This window comes from Alligator mississippiensis, chromosome 3, assembly GCF_030867095.1.
Source record: "Alligator mississippiensis isolate rAllMis1 chromosome 3, rAllMis1, whole genome shotgun sequence".
In the NCBI taxonomy this organism is placed as follows: Eukaryota; Metazoa; Chordata; order Crocodylia; family Alligatoridae; genus Alligator; species Alligator mississippiensis.
Window position 1 is genome coordinate 275,665,895 of NC_081826.1, and position 20,194 is coordinate 275,686,088.

The following is a 20,194-nucleotide window of genomic DNA, read 5'->3' on the forward strand; positions in this document are numbered from 1 at the left end:
GTAAACAAACCTTCATCTAGATTGGTTCAAAGATAAATGCCGTCATTGCTGTCTTTGTGTTTGTTTTTGAAGGGGAGATCTGATGGGCACCTGATGTTCTCCTTTTATATTAAGGGGTGGGTGTTGGGCGTATCATGAAAAAGCAGGAATGAAAAGTAGATGTTAAAGAGAATGGGTGCTAAGACACACCCCTGTTTCACTCCATTGTTGCTGTCAAAGGCATTTGTTTTTTGTTTTCAAACACTACAGTTGCCTTCATACCTTGATGTAATGATGTAATGTAGTAAGCAAATGATGTTCAACAGTTTGAGGGGACAACCCAGTTTCTTCAGAACAGCAACAAAGCCCTGTCTGACTGTATCAAAGACCTTCATCAGATCAGTTATAGCTATGTACAGTGGTATTTGTTTTTCTGTACACTTCTCTTGCAATTGCTTGACCACAAATATCATATCAATGGTTGCAATGCAATGCAATGATTGCAGCCAAGGGAGCATAATGTAAATGACAACTTTCCAGACAATGTTCAACAAGGAGATACCTCTATAGTTGTCACAGTCACTTCTATCCCCCTTGTTTTTGTATAATTGTACAAACTAAGCACCATTGAAATCTTGCAGTGCCACTTCCTCTTTCCAACAGAGCACTATAACTTCACAGAGCTTTTGAAGTACTTTGTTGCTGGCATATTTGTAGAGTTCAGCAGGCAAGCAGTTGTTGCCAGATGCCTTGTTCCCAGGGATCAATTTAATGGCTTTCTGAAAATCTTCTAATATAGGTACATTTTCCAAATCTATCATAACTTCCAACTCTGGTAATCCTTCGAGCTGTTCGTGTTTGATTTCAGTCTCACTCAAATACAGGCAGTCCTCGGACTTATGACACAAGTGGTTCCTGAAAACCGCATCTTAAGTTGACATGTTGTAACTCAGAACCAGTTTTCTCATAAGAAACAATGTTATAAATGGGAGATTCATTCCTGAACCAAGGCCTGATACCCTGTTTTCACCAAAAATACCCCAGAATTTTGTACTCGATCAATTATAGATAAGTACTATAGCTACATTAATGTATTTATATTGTAAATACCAATCATATTGATTTGGAAGGACTTCTTTGAGGTGACTTTGCTGGACTTTTTGAAAGGCTCTTGGTTGGACTTTTTGAAGGGTTCTTGGCTGGAGTCTTCTCAGGAGTCTTGGCTGCAGGTTTTTCTGGAGTCTTGTCTGCTTTCTCAAAGAAAGTGTCCAAGGAAGTTTGGACAGATGTTCTCCATGGAGATCAACGATGCAACGAACTTGTTCACTGGTGTGGTGTCACATCAGATCAAGCGTTGTAAAGTTGAAACTGATGTCATAAAGTTGAAACGGTGTCAGTTTATAAATGTTGTAAGTGCAAAATGTTGTAACTTAAAATGTTGTCAGTCGAAGATTGCCTGTATAGTATTCCATAGTCTTCAGTCCTATACTTGAGTTGTTTTTATTTATTAGTGATGACATTTCTGTTTAAGTCTTCCAGCAGAGCTGTTTTCTTCTTGACTGGACCACTTGCTTGTCTGATGCCTTTGCACATTCTGCAACTATCAATTTTCTTAGCTGCTTTCTGAATATCATCACAAGTTTCAGCCAAATATCTTGGGTGTACTTCCTAGCCTCTTTTTTGCATTTCTATCTGAGCCTTTCTCAAATTTTCCAGGGTTAGAGTGTTGGGAGATTTCTTGTAGATGGTTAAAACTGCCCTTTTGTTCTCAGGCAGTGGTAGAAGGGTTTCAGAGTGCTTTTCAAACCAGTCTGCATTTTTCTTACATTTTTTTTTGCCAAAGGCTGTTACAGCAGCATTGTACATGTTCATTTTAACATTTCCCAAGCCATGTTAGCTGAGTTGTTAGGTAAGCTTGCTTTCACAGGTTCTTCATTAAATAGTCAGCATCTTTCTGTATCTTTAGTTTGGCTGATGTTATTCTGAGGATGACTGGTAATTTTGCTATGGTGGATCTTTTGGGCATTGATTCTGACTTTGCAGCAGACTAAGGCATGATCAGTGTCACAATCAGCACTGTGATAAGACCTCATGTTCAAGATTTATTTCAGGTGGTTGCACTTGGTTAGGACTAGATTTAAGTGGTAAAAGTGCTCTGATCTTAGATGTTTCCATGATGTCTTGTAATTTTCCCAGTGAAGTCGGTGTTGGTATCGCATAGATTTTGACTTGTCGAGTTCTAACACTCACTGGCCATTTTCATTCATATTACCAATTCCATGTCTGCCCAAAATACCAATCCAATTTTCAAAATTACATTCAACTCTTGCATTGGAGTTGCTGAGTATTATTATGGTCTAATTTCTGTGAGTTTTCTGAATCTCTTCTTTGAGTTATTGATAGAAAACTTTCTTATCTTCATTGCTAGCTTGAAAGGTAGGTACATAGATACTAAACAATGTGATGAAGCCATTCTGTGTGCGCACTCTGAGCGTCATGAGTTGACTAGATACAGCAACTGGGCTTTCACAGGAGGATAGTAAGCTGTTTCTAATAGCAAAACCTACTCCCTGCTCTCTCCTTTCTCCTGCTGGCTTCCCATGCCAGAACATGATTTTCTCTCAAGTCATTCTCTTGAATAGAACCTGTATCTGAGAGCTGAGTTTCTGATAATGCAGGAATGTTAATTCCAAGTCTGACCAGTTCATAGTTAGTGTTGTTTTCCATAAATCAGAGTCCAAATCAAGTCATTCCAACATGCAAGTCACTTTATTTTATTTTGGCCTGGATAGATTGGATTGGGGCATGGGGATTTTTTTGGCCTACCTTTTCTAGGGCCTTCTTCAAGACAGATGAGCAGGACACCCCTCAATAGGGCTGCTTGGACACCTTGGTAGCTGCCTCAGGTTCCTATTGCCCCTTACAGAGTCCTGCAACCATCATACTGAGACCATGAATGTATATGCCTAGGCAAGAGTATGGAGTAGAGGCTGCTCTAAACCTACTATCCTCCCTTTAGACCACTGAGATAGAGTCTAAAGGCCAGGCATTCAGTGCCTCAACAGCTGCAGCTTCTGCCAGAGAGCAACAGATTAGAGATTCTGCTGACTGCCTAATGCCTCAGTGAGGGCATGTTTCTATCAGGGGGGTGTCCCTTAGCCTTACTCGAACCAAGGAATACCCACAAGGCAGTGGGGGCTAGCATTTTGAGGAGCCCTAAACTCACCTTATTATGGAGCTTGTGCCATTTTGTGGATGCTACCGCACCACATTGCCATCAGGCTCTCCAGCTGGATGCAATTTATGGTCATACCCAGGACCAGAACCTTCATTAAACCTTCATTGAATTGATTTTTTTCATAAAAAGGCGAATTAGAAGCAATGTGGTACAATGAGCTATTTATTTTTTACTTTTTTTTTATTTATAGGTTTGGGTTTTTTTACTTTATTTTTATTTATGTCTTTTAAGCATGCGGCAGTTTATTAGGAAATTGCCATGTTTTGTAGGCATGTTTTTTTATTATCAGTATCTCTAGAGTGTCTGTCATCAATATCTGCTTGTCTAGAGCATAAGAGAAACCCAAAATATATATATATAATAAATCTGATAACATATTTTGGATGGTCTGGATAAAATTTATAGTTCTGCTAAGAACTGAAGGTTCAGGGCAACCATGACTCAAATCCATTCCTTGTGCGATTCCAGTGAAATAAATACATTTTCCAATTTTAAGTCTAGAATACTACACCTAGCACTGTTACTCACTTTAAGGGGGGTTTCATATCTGCAGTTGTATGATGATTATGCATTAATTCATGGCCTGTTTTAAGGTGTTCTCAGCATTTGGGGTATTGCACCTTACAGCTGTTTGTAAGATTTTGAAATGGAGATTTTGGGTGTTCCTTGAGTAAGTGGGTACTTAAGAATGCAGAGGATGGGACAGGGTGACCGACCCAGGAGTCCCCTTCAGATCTGAAGAGTAGTTTCATTTTCTATTGTGCTGTTTAATATTTTTCTAGGTCTAACACAGAGCACAATTATAAAGTGTGTCATGCAAGAAACAACACGCACCTACTTTTTCTTCCTGAAATTCACCGAGTATTTTAATGAATGCTCCAACAACAGAATAACAGAACACTATGAAGGTAACTGTGCCAAGCAATCCCAACTCAAGCTAAACCCATCCTGTGTGCTGTTACTGTGATGGATAACAGTCAGTTTATGCAACACTTTAAGTCTGTGTAGCCCAGCATTTTTCTGATCCTTATTAGAAATGAACAATTAGAATAATTTAGTTTATTTGGTACCTACCTGTGGGGAAAAATTAAGCCTCCTTATCACTCATATAGCACTTACAGAGGGAGTATATGCAGTGAGGCATTCTAAATTTAACAAACAGTCTAAATAGAGATTTACTGAACCTAACTCCCATATTACAAAATGATGTAATACAATCAAATACAAAATGAGGTGTTCTGCACCCCCTCCTTACCCTCCCCCCGTTAGCATGGCAGGGAAAGCCCTTGTCTAAGGTACATGGCTAATATTGGGCAAACATGCTGATGGGAACCTTTTTGTTTGTTTGTTTTGGCCCTTAAAAATGGGTGGATCTTCCTTTCAAAGGGTACTGGCACCAGGCCCGGTGGCACTGCAACATCAGGCTGGTGCGAGAAGGGCTAGAGCCAGCCCTGACACCCTCCCTTTGGTGCCAGAAATGCTTTATCTTAGCCAAAAGGCCAAGATGCCAATGAGAACCCACCAGAAGGATTAAGGTTTTTTGTTTGTTTGGGGTTTTTTTTGAAAAATATATTTCTATAGATAGATAGACAGACAACCAATCTTACCAGTCTTCACAGCTCAAAACACAGTTTCAGAAACATAAACCTGTTACAAAACTCATTCCCATGCACCTATGCACCCACACACCCATTGCAATAGTCACACCTGCATACCTGTGTCCCTGTGCACCTGTCGTCATGCCACAATGATTAAGTTAGTGCAGCCTATCTGAATAAGACTTATGGTAGTGCCCTGGTAGTTCCCATTGAGTGCAGTCCCTCTCACCACTGACTTTTTTTAAAGTCATGTTAATCCACTACATTGTATATATTTTGACTTTCTCTTCACTCCCATAGCTGAGCTATACCTTTCTTTCCCATTTAAAAAGGTTCCTGTTTCTTCACCACCTTAAATGTCTGGAAAATATTATCAAATGGCACTAAATAATTCACCCAGAATCCCTTTGCTGGCCCCTCTCTTAGCCTCATTTCCTTATGCATATAGAGAGGTTTCCCTATGCCTCATCTGCATATAACATTTTGGAAGAAAACACCATCTCCACTCATGAGTGGGGGCTGATTACCACGTGGATCTTTTGTGGAAGCTCACTGGAGTACACACACATGCATAGTGAGCAACACTGAGCTGTGGGGTCACCATGGCTTGAAATGCTGTTGACTCTGTTGGGGCCCAACCCAGTGACATATGTGGTAAATCATGAGCCTTTGGCTTTGGACTAATATTATGTATAGTTTGTTTGGCACAAGTAAGTTCCAAAGTACTATTTAAAAGTGTATTACTAGAGTACCTGTGCTAGAACTTACAGCAGTTTCCAAAAAGATAAAATGTATCCTTTCTGGATGAACTAAGTCTATGGGTACCATATGCAAATTGTTACAGCTACGTTTATTTGAAGGTCATGTTTTTCAAATTTGCTCCTCACTTCTATGTGCTCAGGGAGAGTAGAATATGACAGTAAAGGGGAGAAAGGGGATGCAGTTGGGGAAGAAGGGGGGAAGAAGTTGTGGGGGTGGGGACATAGGAGCAACCTGATCCCCCCAGATTTATTTTCCCTGTTGTAACAATAGGAGGGTATGAAAGGGTGCTTGACATACTCCTGTCACTTTAGGAAGAGAGGGTGCTTGAAAACCATCCTGCAGGTGTGGCAGGGGTTGTTTGGGGAGTCACCTGACCAGAAAGGGGCCAGGCTTGAGGCATATAAGACCAGGGCCTGAGCTGGTTAGACAGTAGCCCAGGAGCCACAGGGAGCTCCTGGCAGCAGGGCTCCTAGCTGAACTTCTGAGCTGGGGATAAGCTCTGGAGGTTGCAGAAGGGACTAAGGGGTAGAGGAGGTTCCTAGGGGCCCAACAAGGAGTCTGGGAGTCCAGAGAGGGTCTAAATGTGGGACCAGGGGGTCCCAGAGGGACATCTGAGTGGAATGTACATCAGCGAGTAATAACACTTGCAAGGCATGGGGCATGGTGTAGGGGTAGACAGAGTCACTCAATTAGCCCTTAAGGCAATGACCATGGGCACCTGGTGGTCATGAGAAGGAGATCAGGTTTCAGAAACCCTGGGGAAGCCTCCGTTATCTAAAAGTGAGATGCATCAAGGTATGGTGGATGAATGAAGGGGTGACTGTCCACAGACAACAGAGTGGATAAGGGCACCGCAGCCACCCCTGGAAGGGAACCCTATTACAGAGGGGAACAAATTCAAGGCAAACCTCCAATAATTAGATTCTCTACCTGGAAAATTGTATGAAATGTATACATTTTCCATATATAGAACCTAATTATTGGCGGTCATCTTATAATCAGGATCATCTTATATTTGAGCAAATATGGTAATTAACATTATGGGCCTTTTTCAAATCTCTGTATTCAAATACCTTTAACTTTAGGAGGAGATTGAAATCTGAATTTCACAGATGCACTCTACTTTTGTAGGGAGCTGAATTATCACATATTATTGCTCCTAATGTGCATTATCCATCCATAGATTTCAGAGATTTGTAAAGGTATAGGCATTTAATTGTGTCCATATTATAATTGGGGAAACAGACACAGAAAATCACAGCAACTTAAGGCATAGTAAAAGGAAAATGCTTTTTTCAAAACAGTGTTAGGGACTGTCCAACACAATGGGAGTCAATTAATTCTGAAGACAAATTCTGAGGGATAAATCCCAAATCAGATAAAACCCCTGGGAGTGGGCTTAAATGAGGAATTTTTCTGGGATTAACTTTTAGAAGTTCCTATCCAGTCCTGTTCTAGGGATGGGATTGGTTCCTCAAGAGGAGGTGCTGGGGCCCTATTTAAAATGCAGTTGAATGCTCAAGGAACCATGCAGGCCTATGGTTTATTGGATGATATCCATATTGGCTGAGTGCTCCTGATAAGTCTGCCCCCAATGCCCAGTTGTTTGCCCAAGATTCCTGGTATAAGGGAATAACTCCAGCTAGGCGGGTTCTAGACAAGCCCCTTTGTTCTGAAATCTGACAAGTATGTGGCTCTGGTTGAAGCCTAGAGATGTCACTTGCATCTATGCTGTAGTAAGGTTGAAGTTATGCCTTGACCTATCTTAATCTAAATCCCATTTTAGGTTCAATATTGCAGTCAGCTGAACGCTCTTTTTCACTGGTGAAAGGTGGAAGGGCAGAGTATGCTGGAGCTCTGGCCTGGGAGAAAAAAGGGGCTTTTCCAGGGCAAAAAGTATTCACAGACTGGCTGGAATCAACAAAGGAGAATCCTGTTGTGGTTAGTTATGAGGTAAGAGTAAAAAACATTAGCAGGAAATAAGGAAAATTAATCTACTGTTGAAACAGATAGAAGGCCTTCCATTTTTAAGCCACTCCTGTGTATTAGGGTGCATACATTCTGGGAAGGTAGGGGAGGTTAGATTAAGTTAAAAATGGCCACCTACTCTAAAGTAAATTGGGATGAGGAGGCTACTGGGGGGGCTTGGGGTGATCACAGGGGGCAAGCAGGCTTTGAGGGCATTGGCCCGCCCCGGAGGGGGGGGGGGGGCAAGCAGGGTCCATGGAAGGAATTGGGTAAGCTGGGGGGGCAGGTGAGGTCTGCAGGATGGATTGGGGTTAAAAGGGGTCTGCGGGGGGATTGAGGGATTGGGGAGGTAGGCAGGGTCAGTGAGGGATTGTTGGGGGTCCAGGAGGGTTTGGCAGGATGAGGGAGGTTGGTGAAATCTATGGGTGGGAACGGGGGAGGGTCTTGGGGAGACGGGGGAGCTCTTTCCCTTATCCCCCTAGACCAGGGGCTATTTTTAGCCCCCAGTCATCCCCCACCCCCACCCACTCCCAGATGAACAACCCTCCTAGCAAACCAACTCCCTCCATTTCACCTGCCCTCCCCACACCCTGACTTACTTTCTCAGCTCCCAACAGTGGCAAATACTGGTAAAACTGGCACCAAAAGTGGCTTGCAAGATATGGGGGTTTGGCAGGAGAGGGGCTAGTACCTAGACTGAGGTTGTCCATCTGGGCATGGGGAAAGGAGCTGGGGGGCTAAAAATAACCCAGTGCCAGGGATGGGGTAGGAAAAGTGCAGCCCCAGGGCTGGAACAGCAGCTGGGCTTTCCCAACCCAGGGCTTGTATTGGGAACTGTAGAGAAGCTGTGTTTGTGGAAGGCATGCAGAGAGCTTCTTAGCATTGTGCAAGCTAACTCTGAAACAAGTAGTAGCATAGTTATTATATTAATGCAATGCTGCATGCAGCTGCATTAGTGCAGGTGTGGTGAGAAGCTTATAGTTTCCATGCAGTACCACACTAATGAGGTTCTCCCCTTATGGCTCCAAATTGAGCTTGAATGATTTGTTCCATAAAACTTACCCTTTCTTACTCTAGTCTTACTCATTCTTCACTACATAGTAGCCTTGTAGGACCTGGTTACTTAAAATGTTTAGAAGTGTATATGAGACAAAATCTCGTTGTCTGTAAATAACCATAGCTCTATGGGAGTTCCATTGAAGTTAGGAGCACCATGTCCATACACATCAACTGAAGATCTGGTTCAATATTTTTAACTGTGGAGAGGACACCCTTTCACTGTCTGTTGCAAGGTATCGGCACCATTAATTGACACCATTCTAGAGTTGTGCAAAGTGTTTATAGTGAACTTAGTACTCAGAATTCAAGGAAACCTTTCACATTTCATTGGGTCTTACAAGTAGTTCGTTTTCCTCAGAAAGCTGCTACCATGCAGAATAAAGAAAAATGGGCCTAATTCCCAATGAAAACAGGCTTAGAAAGTTTTCATTTCCAGACCTTGTTCACCTACATTATTATGAATGTTTTAAACAGAAAAATAGCCAGTTCCTTGCAAATAGTGACAAAGGAAAATCTGAAGGAAGGGGAAAGGGATTGGCTGCAAAATTGAATCAGAAAATTTTCCCATGACTTCTGCAATAGAAAGTTGAGCATTTCACAAACCTCTATTATTTCTTTCAGAAAACCTCTACTTTATTTTTTATTCTCTGAGCTTTTCTTTCCTGCTTAGAACTGAAAACATTCCAAATAGATAATACAGATGAAGGTCTTTATTTTTGTCTCTTAGCTTGCCCCAATTCTGAACGTAGTGAAGAACTTTCCATGTGCTGTGACTAAACGCCGCAACCTCTGGAGAGCCCTAATTGAATACATGGACAGATTTGACCCTTGTAAATGTGCCCCCTGTCCCAATAATGGCAAACCTGTGTTATCTGGAACAGAGTGTCTCTGTGTGTGTCAAGCTGGAACCTATGGGGATAACTGTGAGAAACGAGCACCAGATTACACATCAGGTATTTATGGGAATAAATTATATAATTTGTGAACATGGACTTTTTAGCTGTGGTTTTCAAAGTCTTTGGAAGGCCAATTCCCATTAATATCAATGTAAATTAATATCAATGAACATCGTGTTTACAAATCCCTTAGGTGGCTTTCAATATTCTACCGTCCAGAAAAATATGTGTAAAAAGTGAAAACTTTGCCAACGCTTTCCACATTTTTCCACAGAAAAACATAATGAACCTTCCTTCCTTCCTTGTACTTAGGAATATGAAGACCTTTGCTAAATCACTTCAGTTCTAACTTAAAATCCCTCAGGTCTTAGCCCTCCCTTTTTTAAAGTGGAGTGTTCAGACCCTACTGAAGCAGATGGTGCATAAATTCCTGGTGGCCTGGGCTAAAGTCACCCAATTAATTTTTGCTAATTTAAGTATAATCTATTTTAATTGTATTATTGGCTTTGAAATCTTCCATCAAAGAAGTGCCCAGGCTCTGCTTTTTCTTAGCTTGTACTGGGAACAGAATACTCCATGAATCCAGGAGTAAACATAGGATGGATAGATTAATTGAATGTTCATGTGTCTTTCCATCCATTCTAGTTGAAGTTGATGGTTATTGGAGTTGTTGGTCTTCATGGAGCCCATGTGATGCTTCTTTTAAGAGAAGAAGAACCCGTGAGTGTAATAACCCCTCACCACTGAATGGTGGACAGCCATGCAAGGGCGAAAGTGAGCAAGAAGAAGACTGTTATGTCTCACTGTTTGCTGATAAGTAAGTGATAAGCAAAAAGGAATTCCACATCCTTGCACCACAGCAGGATGTTTTCACTATAGCTGAATGACCACCTAAAAATTTGCACAAATATTTGCTTAAAAAGCAATATGAATTCTCTTCAATGTTCACACTCATCCTTTATTGTGTATGCTTCCTTGCAGGACTCAGTGAACCTAACAGTAACAATTGCGGAAGTATCCAACAGAGTAACCCAATATGAGAGTTAGGGATTAATAAATCATAGAAACATAGAAAATTAGGGTTGGAAGGGACCTCAGGAAGTCATCTAGTGCAACCCCCTGTTCAAAGTAGGACCATCCCCTATTGTATCATCCCAGCCAAGGCTTTATCTAGCCAGGTCTTAAAAATCTCCTCTCTGGGTATCCTGTTCAAGTGCTTTATTACCCTCGGGAGAGTTTTTCCTAATATCTAACCTAAAACATCCTGTGCTGCAACTTGAAACCATTGGTCCTTGTTCTGTCATTTGTCACCACTGAGAGCAATCTAGCTCCATTTTCTTTGGAACCTCCTTCTGGTAGTTGAAGGCTGCTATTCAAACCCCTCTGAGCCTTGTCTTATCTAGACTAAATAAGCCTTTTCCCTCAACCTCTCCTCAGATGTCATGTCTCCCAGTCCCTTCACCATTGTTGTTGCCCTCTGCTGGACTCTCTCCAATTTGCCCACATCCTTTCTGTAGTGGGGGCCTCAAAACTGAACACAGTACTCCAGATGTGGCTTCACTAGTACCAAATAGATAGATAGGTTGAAACTCAGGGTGTGTAACATATACTCATGCCAACATGTTGCCAATACTATCAGGGACACCACCTCCCAACTAAAAAGACAGAAGGCTACTCTTAGCTTTGTCCAGCATACCCAGGAGCACCTTATTCATGAAGTCTTGGAGCAATCAGTACATAGGGGACTAAGGTCGAGAAACTCATTTAACTGGGAGGCGCAGATACAGTTGCAACAGTGTAGAGGTGGGAGCAGCACCATATAGGCACTCGAACAACACTACAAAAAGTGGGATGAGACTGATTCTTGTATCAAGTGTTTCATAAGCAGCCCAACCTCCTATTCACCTGGGTACATGCTCCTCCGCAGCTTATGCATTAAACTAAACAGGATTCGCTCCTGAGTTGGACACTTTAATGCCACACTCTATAAGATCATCTTAAAGGACAGTCTGATATGCAAGTGTGGTGATTTACCACAAACTGCTGACAACCTCCTCGTGTGCAGCACACCTATACACCCAAAATGAGGACCTGGCAAGTGTCAACGATAAAGCAGTGGTGTGGTTTTGTCACATTAATGATGTGTAGAAGGGGAAATGAAGTATATGAGAGAAGTAGTGCCAAACAGAGTGGAATAATCATTTCCCTCAATCTGCTAGCAATGCTCCTACTACTGCAGCAGAAGTGTAAGGAGGCAAAGATTTTTCTACATTTTCTACATAGGGCTCTAAGACTAAAAGGGACCTCTTGGTCCTCAAGCTCTGTCCTTCCATATTGCAGATAATCGTGCCATTTAATCACAAACACATACTTGCCAAGTTTCAGCTTAACAAATTAGCATTTTTACTTCCCATGAAAGGCTGTTCCAGAACACCAGTCTCTGTCCCTCTATTTTTAGAGAGACATAAAGAAAGCCTACTGTACTGTCCATGCCCTGAGGGTAACAGCCAGATATAGTCCTTCTAGTTTACTGGAAGCAATACAGAGCAGAGTTCACTGGGCTAAAGTAAAGCTTCTAAGGGAACTTTGCCCTAGCTGAGAAACTTTACCCTGTCATACCTTGTAACAGCAACAGCTGGATGAGGTATAAGCACGTCACTGTAAGCAAAAAGATATTAAAAATAATATGTCTGTCTCCAAATGCTTGCTAGCCATTTTCCCCATATTTAGATCCTATATCAGAAAAATAGAGGCACAGATAAGTTAGTAATACTCTCAGAGGGTGAAGAAAGATATCCACGTCTGCTGTGTTCAGGCTTCTTTATTCTCTGTAGAGTTGTTCATAATATGACCGATACACTTATCCTGGGGAATGAGGGCTCCTCACAATGTGAAATGAGAAACAGCCACTATACGGCTACTCCTCCCTCTTCTGAAGAGGTAGAATAGATGGGTAGGAGTGGAAAGTGGGTAGACTCTTGGTTTCATGTTCCCAAAAGTATAGATCAGCACAACAAAGGTGACTCAAAGCAGGGAAATTAAATGGTTTTAAGGAAATGGTAAGCATCACTTATCTCCAGTAGAGACAGAGGGTAAAACCTTGAGTCTCTGGGAGCCTTCACTCCTGGGACAGTATCCTTTACTTAGGGAAGATTGCAGGGTGCCAGCTTAGTTCTATGCTCTGAAGATCCTTAGACACAGGGGTAGCAGCGGATGTAGTCTTTCTGGACTTCAGGAAGGCCTTCAACACTGTCTCACCCCATTCTCATTAAATAACTAGGAGACTGTGGCATCGACACCTACACAGTCAAATGGGTCGCTAACTGGCTGAAGGGCCGCACCCAGGGAGTGGTGGTGGATGGTTCATTTTTGACCTGGAGGGATGTGGGCAGTGGGGTCCCCCAAGGCTCAGTCCTTGGACCCGCACCATTCAATATTTTCATCAGTGACTTGGACGAGGGGGTAAAAAGCACCCTATTCAAATTTGCTGACGACACTAAGATGTGGGGGGATGTGGGCATGCTAGAAGGGAGGAATAGGCTGCAATTGGACCTAGACAGGTTACAGGGGTGGGCAGATGAGAACAGGATGGGTTTCAACGCTGACAAGTGCAAGGTGCTGCACCTGGGGAGGAAGAACCAGCAGCATACCTACAGGTTGGGGAACTCCCTTCTTGTCAGTGCAGAGGCAGAAAAGGATCTTGGAGTCATTATTGATGCCCAAATGAACATGGGCCGACAGTGTGGGGACGCGGTCAGGAAGGTCAACCACACCTTGTCATGCATCCACAGATGCATCTCAAGCAGGTCCAAGGAGGTGATCCTCCCCCTCTATGCGGCACTGGTCAGGCTGCAGTTGGAGTACTGCGTCCATTTTTGGGTGCCCCACTTCAGGAGGGATGTGGACAGCATTGAGAGGGTTCAGAGGAGGGCCACCTGCATGATAAGGGAGCAGCAGGGCAGGCCCTATGAGGGGAGGCTATGGGCCCTGAACCTGTTCAGCCTCCACAAGAGAAGGCTGAGGGGGATCTAGTGGCCATATACAAACTAGTCAGGGGGGACCAGCAGGAATTGGGGGAGTCTCTGTTCCCCCGAGCACTACCAGGAGTGACTAGAAATAACGGCCACAAGCTGGCCGAGGGTAGATTCAGACTAGACATCAGGAGGTGCTACTTCACTGTCAGAGCAGTTAGGATCTGGAACCAACTTCCAAGTGAAGTGGCGCTGGCTCCTACCCTGGGGGTATTTAAGAGGAGGTTAGATGAACACCTTGCTGGGATTGTTTGACCCCAGTACTTTTTCCTGCCATGGCAGGGGATTGGACTTGATGATATGCTCAGGTCCCTTCTGACCCTACCAACTATGAAACTATGAAGATAGATTGAATTAAAATGTTAAGCCCAATGCTTCAAGTGAATTAGAGGGGGTTCCCAACAAGCCCATAGAATATGATCATAATTGTTGTCATTTTTCAGGTATGTAAAATGATGGTTGAGCCCCATAGATAGTATTTGCCAAACCAAAATTTGTTAAGCTAGAATGGACCATTCTGAACCCATCTGACCTCTTCCATAATGCCTGACTTCCCAGCTTTTCCCCTAAAGTCTTATTAGAAACAAATCTGCTTCAGTGACTGTTCTTTGAGTTTGTATCCATGCCTATATGTATATGCAGGGGAGCCCCATGCATAAATGATGATGAAGAAAGGCGTGAGGTGGATATTTATATTGCTGAACCTGAATCTGGATGCCTTGCACCAGTCCCACCAGAAAATGGCTTCATCAGGGTAAGAGCATATTACTGGGGATGTGTTACAAAGTTGAATCTAAATAACCTATATAAATGCACTTGGCCAGATCTCCAGCTAGTATAAATCCAAGTCACGCTAACAAAATTAGTGGAGCTTTGCCAATCAACATAAGCTGAGAAAGAGGCCTACAGTGCTTGTTAATTAGTTTTCTGAGAATTAGGTAAGAAGATTAATTCCCAGCTGAAAATCTGTTCTTATTCCTGGAAGGTTCACATAGCTTGCAGTTGGACCTTATTATGGCTGCCTTATAGAAATACATTAGGTGAAAGAAGAGTCCATCCACTCCTCCCCTCAGTGATCTGACCAAGAGACTGCACTGTGCTGGGTTAGAAGCATTAGTAACCTCAAAAGCAGGATGGTTGGAGATTGAATTAAAACACTAGCAGAGCTGGTTTCCAAAAGAAAGTCATGTCCTAATGCCCTCCTTGAAGGACTGTTCTGATTCCTGCAGCAGCGTTGCTGTTCTTGTGGCATATTGTTTTCCATTTCCCAATGCACTGCTCTCTTACAAAAGGCAAAATGTTCCTTGAGCCCCCAAAATAAGCTAGCATTAAGCACACTTGGATTTTTACCTAGTCATTCAATTTGTCAGCAAATTTCCATCGTGACAGCATTTTCTTTAATATCATATCCACCTGAGTGTATCCTTGGGTCTCCATCTTTTTTCCTCTGATTTTCACAACTCTGAATAAAAGTATCACCCATAAAAAACAACGTCATAATGAAGTCTATTGGAACTGCTGGAGGCAATTTGTGTCTGCTAGCATTAGAGCATAAAAGAAAACTTAAGATAATTAAAGCCAGTGAAAAGGGAAAGAAAACAAATGGCAAATGCCTTATGTGGTTTGAATGGGCTAATCAACAAAATAAAAGTTCATTGTAGATGCAGGATGGCATTACTGATTAACTCAAGGGCATGACACATTTATAGTTGTCTTGGCTATCAGGCCTTATATTTTGGTTGTAAGTCATTTTAGAGCCAAATAGAGCTTCCCACTAGACATTTTCATGATGGGGCCAGATTTTCAGAACTCTTCAGTAGACAGTGGCTTTGTCACCAAAAGGGCCTAATAACTTGCATCTTTAAAAAGCTCCAGAGAAGGAGAGCAGGTGCATCCTCAGGCTGCAGTGCTTTCTTCAAGGGAAGCAAAAAATGGCTTTTGAAAAATCTTTGAGGAACGTTGTCTGTCCAGCTTTAAGTCACTCCTTAAAGTGCTATTGTGATCAGTGAGAGCTGCTGAATGTGAAAAACTAAAAATATGTCTACTTCAGCTTGTGTATACATGGCTCCTAAGTACTTATGGACATCTGGCCCTGTGCAACTTACTGGCAAAACCCTCTATCAGACTTCACTGTCTGTGTTAGCGGATATAGCAGATACAGTCGAATGTGGTGTTTAGTTCATGATTCCTAAGAACTCAGCCTATTCTCTGAATGATTAAGTATGCAGGTACTGCATGAAAGAATTCAAAAGCACTTTGCTATCCTTAGGGGGAGCATTATATAACCTGCCACCTTGCAGGTATCACTACTTGAATAGACTTCAGGGCTCTGTAAAGGAGCAGAGATCTATCCACATTGTTATCCCTGCATAAGAAGAGCCTAAATTACTATATTTATTTGTACATCTTAGCAAACATTTGGGCAGAACTCACAAAGACTTGCTCAGAAAATCCCTTATATTTAATTTGACTCTTTTTCTGATGATTTTCAACAAATATTGTAGCAAATAAGTTGATGATTAGAAATATTAAAACAGCATAGCAACTCTTAATTTATTTTTAGGAAGTAGTTATGAAGAGTAAACTCTAAACACATGACTATGAATGTAGACCCCTGAAACCTGATAGTAAGATTTGTATTCATGCTGTTAGGATACAGAAGAATATCATAACATGCATATAGCCAAATAAACCTAACCAGCTTCTCATTCTCAAAAATTATTTATGAATTAGGGACTATACAGACATGGTTTCCAAAACCAGATTCTGGAAAACTCAGAACAGAAAAATGATTAGGCAAGTTGAATTAACACAAATTATGCCCTTAGCTAGTCATTTACTATGTAGGCAAATATTCCATTTACTTATTGTTTGTTTTAATTGTAGAATGAGAAAAGAGATTACTTAGTTGGGGAAGAAGCTGAGGTTGCCTGCATGACTGGATATGACCTTGTGGGATACCAGTTCCTTAGGTGTTTACCAGATAAAACCTGGATACAAGAAAGCATCGAGTGCCTGCGTAAGAAACAAGAGAATTGTTAACTGGACATTCAGGAATAAGGCATTCAAAAGGAAAAATGTATTAGAGTTCAGTTTTTCCTAAATCAATACATTTATTAAGAATTAATCAAATATAACAATAACCTTCAAATGATTGGTTTGGTCAGGTAACTTATCATTGCACAACTGTCCCCCAAGATGTATGTTCCCATGGTTTGCTCAACGTAGTTATATATAAGGCAATGAAACTCTCATACCTTTCCTTAGGAGACTTTCCTGCAACCCAAAAGATCATTGGTAGAGGGATACACCTTGTATTTAACTTAAGTTTTCCTTCCTCCCTCATCAGGCTATAACTTTACTTCTTGGCAAACAAAGGACAGAGGTTTGTGTCATTCCACCTTGCTGTGATACCTGGCCCTTTAGAGTTTTACAAATCCCAGGTTAAATGCTTATCCAATAGTCAGTCCCAGTCTATCTTACGATGGTTTAAATTCTCAAGTTGCAGACTTGTTTGTTAATCTCTAGGCCTGTGCAAGTCGGCAGCGATCCAATCTAGCTTCAGATCCGGCTTTGGATCTGGCTGCTTCAGATGGCAGTGATCCGATCCAGAGCTCTGGACTGGGTTTCTGCCTCGATCCGGCCAAAGCAGTGAGGTCCCCCAGGGCTCGGTCCTTGAGCCTGTACTGTTTAACATCTTCATCAGCGACTTGGATGAAGGGGTGGAAAGCACGCTGTCCACATTTGCTGATGACACTAAGATGTGGGGCAAGGTGGACACACTTGAAGGGAAAGAGAGGCTGCAACTAGATTTAGACAGACTACAAAAGTGGGCAGACAAGAATATGATGGCGTTCAACACAGACAAATGCAGGGTGCTGCACCTTGGGAGAAGGAATCCACAGCATACATACAGGCTGGAGAGTTTCCTTCTTGAGAGCACAGAGGCGGAAAGGGATCTTGGAGTCATTATTGACTCCAAGATGAACGTGAGCCACCAATGCCAGACTGCAGCCAGCAAGGCCAGCCATACCTTGTCATGCATCCAAAGGTGCATCTCAAGCCGGTCCAGAGAGGTGATACTCCCCCTCTATGTGACTTTGGTCAGGCTGCAGTTGGAGTACTGGGCGCTGCACTTCAAAAGGGATGTGGCCAGCCGAGAGGGTTCAGAGGAGGGCTACCCGCTTGGTGAGAGGGCAGCAGGACAGGCCCTACGAGGAGAGACTGAGGGACCTGAACCTGTTCAGCTTCAGCAAGAGGAGGCTGAGAGGGGACCTGGTGGCTGCCTACAAGCTCATCAGGGGAGATCAACAGCAAATAGGTAGAGCCCTTTTCTCCCCAGCACCACCTGGGGTGACAAGGAACAATGGTCATAAGCTGATGGAGAATAGGTTTAGGTTAGAGATCAGAAGGCAATATTTTACAGTTAGGGCGGCCAAAATCTGGAACCAGCTTCCCAGGGAAGTGGTCCTCTCCCCTACCTTGGGCTAATTCAAGAGGAGGTTGGATGATCACCTGTCTGGGGTCTTGTGAACCCAGCATTCATTCCTGCCTGTGGCAGGGGGTCAGGCTAGCTGATCTGTTCAGGTCCCTCCTGACCCTAGCTACTATGAAACTATGAATACTTTGGGGTACAGTTGCCCCAAAACCCCTACATCAATCTTTTTGAAACTTGGCAAGCTTTGTGGCCTCAGTAAGTGCTACCATCCTTGCAGTTTTCACCCTGCTATGTTGTAATGCCTAGACATGACATGAGTTTTGCTTTCAAGAATTTGGCATGCTGTTCCTCCCAAACCCCTGCACTGATCATCTTGAAGCTTGGCAGGCTTTATGCTCTCTGCAGAGTCTACCACCCCTGAAGATTTCATCTGAATCAGACACAAAACAACTAAGTTATAGATATTTTATTGTTTCCCCATTATACCCTATGGCCAGATCTCCGAGGTGGCTCTGAAGCTCTTTGGGAAGCCTAACAAGTCCAGTGCTTCGACCTGGACATGCTGCTTCAGAGGTCGAAGTGTCAGAAGCTTCTCCAGATCCAAAGCAGGGTCCGAAGCCTCGCACAGCCCTATTAATCACCCTTTCAAGTTTTCCCCTGGTACATTGACTCACTTTACCAAGACAGCTCTGGTTCCTACAATATTGAGTGGCTGCATGTGACAGAGGGGATTTTGGAGTGTCATTATAGAAATATAAGAACGATATTTCTTGCCCATAGTGTACTATAGTGTCATGGGAACCTTCAAAGCATGAGGCAAAGAAGAGAAGTTAAATCCTTTTAGTAATCACTTCTTTCCTGCCCTGGCTTGCAACAGGGTGAGCTGGTCTTGTCAGGCTAGCAAATGGATTCAGCAAGCCAGTACAATCTGATTCCAGGCTTTCCAGAAGAAAAATCTAATCTCTGGTTTGGCTCTTCTGATATGATATTTTAATTTTCAGGGAAAGGTGTGTTCAGTAAAAGGTGCCTTGCCAAAGCCAAATTACCTAGAAAAAGAATAGAGCAAGAACACTTTTCTCTTAAAGAAAACTGCATCAACAGCCTTTTGATTTGTTGCTTCATTCTACATCAAGATGATCTACATCATCATCTCAAACTGAACTACAGAAGACTTAAGTATTAATCTCCATCAACTTGGATATGTAGCAGCTGTTAGGTTTTTAAGTAGACAGCCAGTGTGTATCTCCCTAGGTAGACCTAAGAAGCAGATGCAAGTAGTTTCAATAATATCTTAAAAGTACCCCACAGGATTTAGGAACTAAGATGCTACATTAAAGGACAGTGTTCAATGAATATGAAATATTCAGCCTATGGCTTTCAAAAGTGAATAATAATATTGGGTGCCCATATTTAGAAAGTGCTGAACATCCATCTGCTAAACATCAAGCACCTTAAAGATGTCTCAACTTGGACACCCAAAATGACTAATCAGTCTTGAAAACCACGGCCTAAATAATTTACGGATGGTAGAAAGAACCCTTTTAGAAGTTTTAGTGGATGATCCTTGGGTGCTGGTTTTTAAAATATATGTCATTCAATATGATCTAAAAATGAGACATGATTTTTTAGAAAGCAAGTTCTCTTGAAGCCCTGATACTGGTAGTTGAAAGGGCTTCTGCTCCCATTTGTAACTCTACTGACTTCCACAGGGCTGATCACATGCATATACAGAGATCCTTCCAGTACTAGAAAGTAGAGGTATCCGAAGTGGGCCCTATTTGATTCGGACTCGACCCAAATCAGGGACAGTGATTCAATTAGTTGATTTGGATTACTGTCCCTGATTCGATTTGACCGAATCTGAATCTGAAGATTCAATGCTGATTTGAACACAGACACAGCTTTAAAAGGTTTTTTTTACATACCTTGAGGTAGCAGGTGCGGCTTGTGATCACTGCAATGCTGGGGCACATGGAGCATCCCACAGGAGTTCAGGGGGGGCCTCCACATGCTTGGCGGTGAACCCGGAAGTGGACTGGAAGTACTTCCGGTCCATTTCTGGGTATGCCTGGGAGTGTGTTGGGAGGGGCCCCCCGCACCCTCCTGGCTTGGTGATCAGCTGCAGGGGGACCCCAGGTACCCCCCCAGACCCAGAAGGCACCAGTCACCAAGCCGTGGGGGGGGGAGGGGTGCAGCACAGGGAGGGAGGACCTGTGTGTTCCCCA

General features: G+C 42.8%; 1 protein-coding gene across 3 annotated transcripts in view; it reads left to right on the plus strand.

The window, feature by feature from the left end:
- Positions 1-20,194, plus strand: part of LOC102571296 (complement component C6-like) — a 43,850-nt gene that overhangs the window by 16,542 nt on the left and 7,114 nt on the right. For all 3 annotated transcript variants that reach the window (XM_014594009.2, XM_006277878.3, XM_019495852.2), the window contains 6 exons: positions 4,000-4,125; positions 7,364-7,530; positions 9,332-9,557; positions 10,146-10,317; positions 14,174-14,285; positions 16,418-16,550. In XM_014594009.2, the coding sequence (XP_014449495.1) occupies positions 4,000-4,125; positions 7,364-7,530; positions 9,332-9,557; positions 10,146-10,317; positions 14,174-14,285; positions 16,418-16,550 (936 nt within the window). The remainder of the gene's footprint in view (positions 1-3,999; positions 4,126-7,363; positions 7,531-9,331; positions 9,558-10,145; positions 10,318-14,173; positions 14,286-16,417; positions 16,551-20,194) is intronic.